An 8,727-nucleotide genomic window follows, 5' to 3' on the forward strand; every position below is an offset into this window, starting at 1 on the left:
CCCTTGCTGGAGCTGGTTTCAGCATCTGTTAGGATCACAGGGTTCTACTAGAAGCAGGGTGACTTGTTATGAGGGTTTCTGTCCCTGGTGTGGCACCTTGTAGAATCAACACTGGACTTTGAACCACACGGTTGGCAGTTCAAACTCACCTCTTTGGAATTGCTCCTTGCTACAAGGTCACTATGAGTTGGAACTGACTCAGTGTCACTTAACGACAACAACAACAGTGCTATTGAGGGTTCTGTCAGTCTGGAGCCAAGCCTGCCTGATTTCAGGCATCAAAGCTGTGTAGCAGACACCTCACTACACTGGTGTGGCTCCAACCACATGGTTCAGAAGTCCTGGAGAGCGGGCTCTGTGCTAGTGGGAGATGAAAGTGGGAGCTGGCCATACCTTTGGTTACCTGAGGAACATGGGGAAAAAAATCTGATCTTTCCTGTAGTCTGTATATATCTGCTCTGCTCTGCCACCTTTGGTTCCTAATGGTGTTCACAGAAGTTCAAGATGGTTGCCTCATTTGACTGGCCATTCATCAGTCAGTCTCCCTCTCTCACCATCCCTGCTTGGCTTCTCCCAGCAGGCACTCAATCCACTTCTTTAACCTTCCCTCTGAAGGTCAGGATACTAGGATTTGCATCTGTGTCTGTTTTATTTGGTCTCCCGTATATTTGTTGTAGAGGGTCTATGTAGTGCATCTGCCTACTCCTCTATCTTGCTGGAAGTCCTGTTCTCTAGATTTTGTTTATTTGCAAAAGCTTTAGTTTTAAATTGACTTTATTATCTCTGGTAACTGTTGATTCACATTCAATTGTTAGAAATGATACAGGGAAGCTCCCATGTAGACCTCACTAAGACCCTCAATAGTAACAACTTTTGTAATGATTGTATAAGCGCGCCATCAGGAAATTGACATTGATACAATGTATTGACCTTACTTAGATTTCACCAGTTTTGCATTCACTCATATGTATGTACAAATTTCTATAGAGATTTATCATATATATAGATTTGTGTGAACATACAAGGGTGAGTAAAATTATTTGCACTCTGGATACATTAAAATGCCCATCACAACATTGAGCGTGCACACGATATGATTCTATTGAATCGATGAACGATACTGGATTATGTGGCAAATCATTTGCAAATCAGCTGTGGAATAATCAACAACAGACTTTGATTTCAAAAGTTTGTGCAAGGTGGGTACTGAAACAGCAGAAGGAAGAGCATAAACAGAAGTGTTTGGGACATCTGCAAACAAAATTAAAACTGATGCTTGATGGGAGGTAAAAGTTTTTTTTTAAAATGCTACTAGTAAAGAGACATGGATTCATCACTACTGGTATGATAGTAAACTGCAGATTATGGAATGGAAACATCCTTGGTCACCAACCAAGAAAAGTTTACAAGTCAACCATCAGCTGGAAAATTGATGCTTACAGTTACAGTTTTCTGGGATTCTCAAGGGCCAGTATTGGAACACTATCAGGAGAAAGGTTCAACAGTGAGATGCTCACTGAAGAGCTGAAGCCTCAACTTCAGATTAAACACAGAGGACTGCCATCCAAGGGCATTGTGGTCTTGCATGATCACACCTCTTCCCACACTTTATTGTTGTTGTTATTAAGTGTTATCAAGTCAGTTCCAACCCATAATGATCCTATAGGGTTTCCAAGGAGAGGCTGGTGAGCTTGAACCATCAACTTTGTGGTTCACACTGACCTTGCAGTCCAGCCCATTCACCCACAGCATCACACCTGCAAAACCTTCATTTTGAGGTGTTAAAGAATCCTCCCTAGAGTCCTGATCTTTCTCCATCGGACTTTCACCTGTGTGGTCCCCTGAAAGCAGCCTTTCGAGGACGAAGATTCACCTCTAATGAAGTGCAGACAGCGGTGCCCTCATGGCTTACACTCAGTCTAAAGCCTTTCTAAATAAGGGAATACAAAAGCTATGGAAAGATGGACAAAAGTGTATTGAAAAGCAAGGAGATTATGTCCAAAATGATGTTATCTGTCTTTTCTAAAAATTGATTAAAATAAATTCTACAGAGTGCGAACAATTTTTCACTCTCACGCGTCATATGTGTATATGTGTTTCTCTCAGTGTGTAATTGTTATTATTAAGTGCCTTTAAGTTAGTTCTGAGAATTCTGAGAAGTGGCTGGTGAACTTGAACTGCTGACCTTGAGGTTCAAACTGACCGTACAGTCCAGTGCATTAACCCTCAGCGCCATACCAGGACTCTGTGTATGTGTGTGGAGAGAGAGTTCATTATCAAGGAAATGACTTACAATTGCAGAGTCTTTGGTCCCCAGTGGAAGAGAGCCTCTGCTGTGTTTCTATTATATTGGGAGCAGGCCACACTCTCAAGGAATCATCCTTTCAATTGATTGACTGCTAATAACCAATCATCATCGAGTTCACTATGCTTGTATTGTGCTTCATCACTATAGGAATAAGCACATTCCAACTGCGGAACCTCTGGAAATCCTGACCTAGTCAAGCTGACACAGAACCCTAACCATTACAAAGAGTATGATAACTAACCCACTATAATTGAGTAGATTCTCACTTATAGCGATCCTATATAGAGTTGATGAGAAACTCATCTTTGTCCTGAACATCAGCTGGTGGGTTTGAACTGGCAACCTTGTAGCTAGGAGTCCAATGTTTATCTCACAGCACTACTAGGACTCCTTCTTAACAGTGAAAACTAGTATCGCTAAAACACATTTCAACTATTCTGAATTACAAAATTTAAGGGAAATTACTTCAGGTTCATAATGATAATTCTAAATAATAGCAACGGAGTTAATTCTTGCTACATACTTTGCATTTAACTCTTACAACCCAACATCCCTGAGTTGTAGGAACTATTATCTGTATTTATAGATGAAGACACTGAAAGGTTAAATAGCTTTTCTATGATCACATAGCTAATGACATGTAGGTAGCCTGGTTCCAGAGCTTGCTCTCTAATTCACTACACTAGTCGTGAGTTTAAATTGATTGTACGTTAGAATAACTTGGGGAATTAAAATTCTGAATTGCTAAACTACTCTCCTCTTCTAGACAAGGTGCTTTACTTGGTACGGGATAGGCCTGGGCACCAATATTTTGCAATTGTTGTTGGATAAGCACTGGGCTTCTAACTTCAAGGTTGACGGTTCAAACCCATTTGGCTCCACGGGAGAAAGATGAGGCTTTCTGCTCCCCTAAAGATTTACAGCTTTGGAAACCCTATGTTGTTGGTAAGTGTCATCAAGTCGGGACTGACTCCATGGTACTTACCAACATCAGCAACATTGCTTTATGAGGTCCAGTAAATAAAGCTCTAGATTTAAAAATAAAGTTTACCAAAATATAGTACTCTAGTTTTAAAGTTAATGATTTAAATTAATTTTCTTTAAAGGCTGTAGGGTAAGCACTCGACCGCACGGTCGTTTTGAACCACAAGGTCAGCGGTTCAAACTCAATAGCTGCTCCTTGGAAACCCTATACAGGGTTGCTGTGGATCGGAACAGACTCAGTGACATTTAACAACAACAACAACGGATTTCCAACAGTCACTATCAAGTTTGCTCTGAAGTCAGCTACTGACAATTGCATCAAGTCCCCGCCAGAGGGTGCTAAAGACACTTCACTATGAAAGGTTTGTTTAGGCCCGCTTGGACTTGTCAGCCCCTGTAAACTTTTTTTTTTTTTTTTTTAAAGAATTGAATTTAGTTTATAAGGTCGCTATGAGTCTGTACCAACTCGATGGCACCTAACAACAACAACAACAAATTCTTTTTGTTGTGAAATAAATTCTGTACCATGGCAATTTAATATTTTCTACAGATACTGTAAATGATGAGTATTTAATATTTCCCATTCTTAGTTCTTATAAAGCATGCTGGAAATAGTTTTAATCTGATGATGCAGTCAAGTTAGCCATCAGAAATGAAAGGTTTTGTCTTCCTTTATGGACTCATGGTGTGGCACTGTAGGATCAGCGGTGAACTTCAAACCTCAAGGTCAGCAGTTCAAACATACCAGCTTCTCCTCAGAAACCCTACACAAGATGTCTGTGAGTGGGAACCAACTCCAAGGCACTTAACACCAACACCATCTTCCTTTACACAATAAGTGTATTTCTGAAACTCAAATCATTTAAAATGAACAAAAAGGAAACGAGTCATTTGTTTTATGAGCTAAATAAAATGATCTCAATTTAGCTGTGCAGGCTTTTATTTTTAAATAACAAGTAAGTAGCTTTAATGTTTGTAATTTTATCATTAAGTATATTCTCAAAGTATTATCAGTTAGTTGTGATAACCATTTAATTTGTGTGGTCGTTTTGAACCAGGTGTAACATAAAGTTTGGTTCCTTTATATTTTGATGAATTAGTTACCTAAAGTATTGAAGGCTAAATAGCTTGTTTCTTTTCTTTTTTCCCCAGGTATCTTCATTCAAATAACATAGTTGTGATTCCAGAAGGTTAGTGACCTTTAATTTTTAGTTAGGAGACAGTAAAATTTTACTTTTGCTAAACAAGTAGAAAAAAAGTGTCACTTTCAAGCAATTTTACTTTTTGTAGAAGGGAATTTTAATTATCAAACATTTTTACATTAGCATCAAACTGTTTTTTTTCTTAGTCCAGTGAAAGATAGTTTAAATAGATAAGTAAAACAGTTATAATGATTATGTAAATTATTACTATTATAGTACTTGTTGTTGTTGTTGTTGTTAAGTGCCGTCGAGTCGGTTCCGACTCCTAGCGACCCTACACAGGGTTTCCGAAGCTGTAAATCTTTACGGGAGCCTCATCTTTCTCCCGCGGAACCGCTGGTAGTTTCGAACTGCTGACCTTGCGGCTCGCAGCTGGATTCGTAACCACTATGCTATCAGAGCTCCTTATTATAGTGCTAGGTAAACAATAAAATGGAACATTCTAAATTTATAAATTCAGTTTAAATTTTAGTAAGATCAAAATTATCAAAATGATCATGAATTAGGAACTCAAGTAATTTTAATATTTAATATTTTAATTTATACTCTTAAGATTTATTGTATTTTATCTAGAGTTAGAAGTATTGTCAATTCAGTAAAATTTACTTTAATCTGTGTTTTTATCTTATAAGCAATGGAGACAAGGATATTAAATATTAAAATATTTTAACTCAATACTTACATTAAGTATTTGGCATAACACTTGGGTCCAATTCATTTAGGTTTTGCTGTCTTGTTTTTTTGTCTCTTTGAAGCCATTGGGTCCCTTATAAAACTCCAGTGTCTGGATCTTAGTGACAATGCCTTAGAAATTGTTTGCCCAGAAATCGGTCGCCTGAGAGCTTTACGTCATCTTCGATTAGCTAATAACCAACTACAGTTCCTACCTCCAGGTAATCATAATCTATAGCACACACTGGTCTCTTGTCTACTACAAATCTATTTTAAATTCGTATTTCTCACTAGGTGCCCAGGCTTAAGTGCTTGATTGTCCATTTGTTTGAAAATGAAATATGGGTAAAATAAGGGCCAACAAGTTTTTTTTTTTCTACTGCAAACATAAGAAAGTGGCATTTATGTTTGAAGCTACAGTTGCTACTACTGTACATTAGAATCGGTGCCCCCTTAGAATTACTGCCCCAGCAAAATAGCTGGACAAAAGCCAGTTTTGAGTCTAACATTTGCAGAGTACAATAATTAGAATATCCAAAAGACAGGCACTTAGTGTTTTCTCTAATATTCCAGTGGGGTCACTGGTATACATTAACTTTGTTTAAATAAAAAGTCATTTTAGAATTTGGAAATAGAATTTCAAATTGAGTCCTAGAGTTTCTTGTCGGTACTGTCTACATTAATTAGATTATGATGTGTTCTCATATACCAACAGTACTGGAAGTCCCTAGGTGGTTCAGTGTTAGCACGATCAGCTACTAACCGAAACGTTGGATGTTCCAGTCCCCTAAGAGACACCTCAGAAGAAAGGCCCTGGCAATCTACTTCTAAAAAAATGAGCCACTGAAAACCTTGTGGAGCATAGCTGTACTCTGCCTTACATGAGCTGTTCTTTGTTTTTATATTTTTATAGACAGCACTTTTAAATCCTGCATTCTCTTGAACCACTTCTTAAACTTTTTGGCTTCCAAACCTTTTGACTTTAGTGTGTGTGTGTGTGTGTGTATGTGTGTGTGTAGGAGGAGGCATCCAGAGTCCTTACTTTGTTAATGCACACATTTTTAAATTCGCATAGTAAGTCTCATTTTCACATAAAAATGGTGATACGTTATTTTTAAAAAGCGAGCTTTAGCTATTACATGAAAGTTACTTTGTATTGAAGGATGAATAGAGAACAATGCAGCTATAGGACAGTTGACTGAGATTTCTACTTAGTAATTCTTTGTGAAAATCAAGTTGTCTTTTAGTATGTCCAATAGAGGTTCGTGACTCAAGATTGCATATCGTGACCTGTTATGAATTGCTTCTTGTTGTTGATACGTACCATCGAACTGGTTCCGACTCATAGCGATCCTGTATAGGGTTTCCAATTGTAGTTAAATTAGAACTGACCCTGTAGTCCAAACCAGCCTTGCGATCCAGTGCATTACCCACAGTGCCACAGTCAGATGAAAATACTAAAACCTATTCCAGTGAAACTCATGAATGAAAAAGAATCTGGTATATTTCTCTGTGATTAAAAACATATTTTTTCTAACAGTATGTTACCTTTAGCAATGATAGTTGATATAAAATTTTCAAGGTGATGTAGGAATATGAGTTTACCTTTAGAGTCTATTGTACGTAATATGGCTCAACCAATGTTTTATCATTCTAGTTTTCATCAAATTTATATATTCAGATACTCGAGAAATTAGATAATCTTTTTTAGATTGCCTTGAAAGTGTACCAGTAAAGATAATTCTTTAAGTTTTTATAACACTTTCATATATGAAACTTCTGTTAGCTCTTGATATAGTTTTAAAGAATATATACGAAATTCAATTCTCTGTGAAGCCATTTTTTCTAAAATTCTGTTATTCTGTCTTTTCCTGTAATATAAAACACTTTGTGGTTTGAGAATATGGTCATTTCCTTCCATTATAGTCTCAGAGATTAAGGATAGAGCTATAATGCCACTGCCTGCCTCCTAATAACTGTGAAAGGTTATATATTTCCTGACTACTTTTATATTATTTATATTGTGGGTCATATCTCACCTTGTTGCACAAGAGATTTGAGGTATTTTCTTCTGATTTCATTTTTTACCCTGCTTTCTCTTTATATATATAAATTTTATTGTGAATTCAGTAAAGGTTTGCAGAGCAAATTATCAGTTACCCATTGGACGGTTTGTATATATTTTGTTTCATCTTATTGATTGCAGTCCCCTCATTGTAACATCACTTATCCATCTGACTTCCTTCCTGTGTTTCTGCTTTCCAGTTTGTGTTTCTTGGTTTAATTCCTCTTTCTTTCATAGCCATTTGTCATTGGGTAAATGCTACCCTTTTGATCTCAAATATTGGTTTTATTTGTTTTGAGTTAAATTATATATAGTATTAGCTAGTCACTTTTAGGAAACCTTATGCAAGGTCCCTGTGAGTCAGAACAACTTGATAGCACCAATGCCATGGACTCCTGGTGTAGCACTCTATGATCAGCACTGGACTGTGAACCACGAGGTTGGTGCTTCTTAGAAACCCTACCACAGCATCACTGTGACTCAGAACTGGCTTGACAGCACTTAACAGTAACAACAACAGTGTATTTTGAATGAAAACTTTTTGATAGGTTTATGTTCTCTCTTGGCTACCTTGATTAGGAGCGGACCATTGCTAAGTGTGCTGAGTCAGTTCCGACTCATAGTGACCCTGTATAGGGTTTCTAAGGAGCAGCTGGGGACTTTGAACTGCTGACCTTGCGGTTCAAGCCAACCTGTGGTTCAGTGATTTCCTACAGTGCCACAGCAGTGGACTAGGCCTGACAAATTATTGCATGAACTTTATGTGTCTCTTTCTGTGGTGATTGAATGGGTAAGAAGTTAGGTACATTTTCTCTCCTCCCTATGTCAACTGTTTGACCATGTTTGAGAATACATTGTGGGAAACTGTTCTCATTGTAGTAAGAAAAAAATTTTAAGGGCCTACCTTGCTGTCCCATTTGATGACAGTAGACACCTATTGCTATGTGATTTATAGCCCCTTCTACAAAGTTCATTCTGTTATGCACAGATTTTTTCTATGCCGCAGACCATGTCCTTCACTCCAGAGACTTGTCTCCTGCTTCTTTCAGTCAGTCTCCTTGCCCTAGGCCAGGAGTGGGGAACCTTTTTTCTGCCAAGAGTCATTTGGATGTTTATAACAGTACCTAATATAAATTTATATTGCTATGGAAAAAGCTCTTAGAGTTACTTACTGAATTTTGACCCCTGCCTACGGTTGCCTTGGCAGGACCAGACCAAATGTTTCCAAGAGATTCTATGGCCTGTGGGCTGGATGTTCCAACCCACCCTTTCTCTAAGGAAACACTTTTTATTTTTATCACCATAGATGAATTTGACCTGTTGTTGAGCTTAATGTAAAAAGAACCATATAGGAGTTCTGGTGTAGCACTGTGTGATATATAGGACATATATTTGTTGTTGTTGTTATGTGCCGTGGAGTCGGTTCCAACTCATAGTGACCCTGTACAGGGTTTCTGAGGCTGTAAATCTTTACAGGAGCAGAAAGCCTCATCTTT

The 8,727-nt window shown here is 37.8% G+C and overlaps 1 protein-coding gene across 1 annotated transcript in view; it reads left to right on the forward strand.

Annotated features, from left to right (window-relative positions):
• LOC102828212 (leucine-rich repeat-containing protein 28-like) overlaps window positions 1–8,727 on the forward strand; it is a 296,790-nt gene that overhangs the window by 75,294 nt on the left and 212,769 nt on the right. Inside the window, exons 3-4 of the mRNA XM_006872150.1 lie at window positions 4,445–4,482; window positions 5,250–5,387. Of these exons, the coding sequence (XP_006872212.1) occupies window positions 4,445–4,482; window positions 5,250–5,387 (176 nt within the window). The remainder of the gene's footprint in view (window positions 1–4,444; window positions 4,483–5,249; window positions 5,388–8,727) is intronic.

The sequence above is a fragment of the Chrysochloris asiatica genome, unplaced genomic scaffold (assembly GCF_000296735.1).
Source record: "Chrysochloris asiatica unplaced genomic scaffold, ChrAsi1.0 scaffold00184, whole genome shotgun sequence".
NCBI classification, from domain to species: Eukaryota; Metazoa; Chordata; class Mammalia; order Afrosoricida; family Chrysochloridae; genus Chrysochloris; species Chrysochloris asiatica.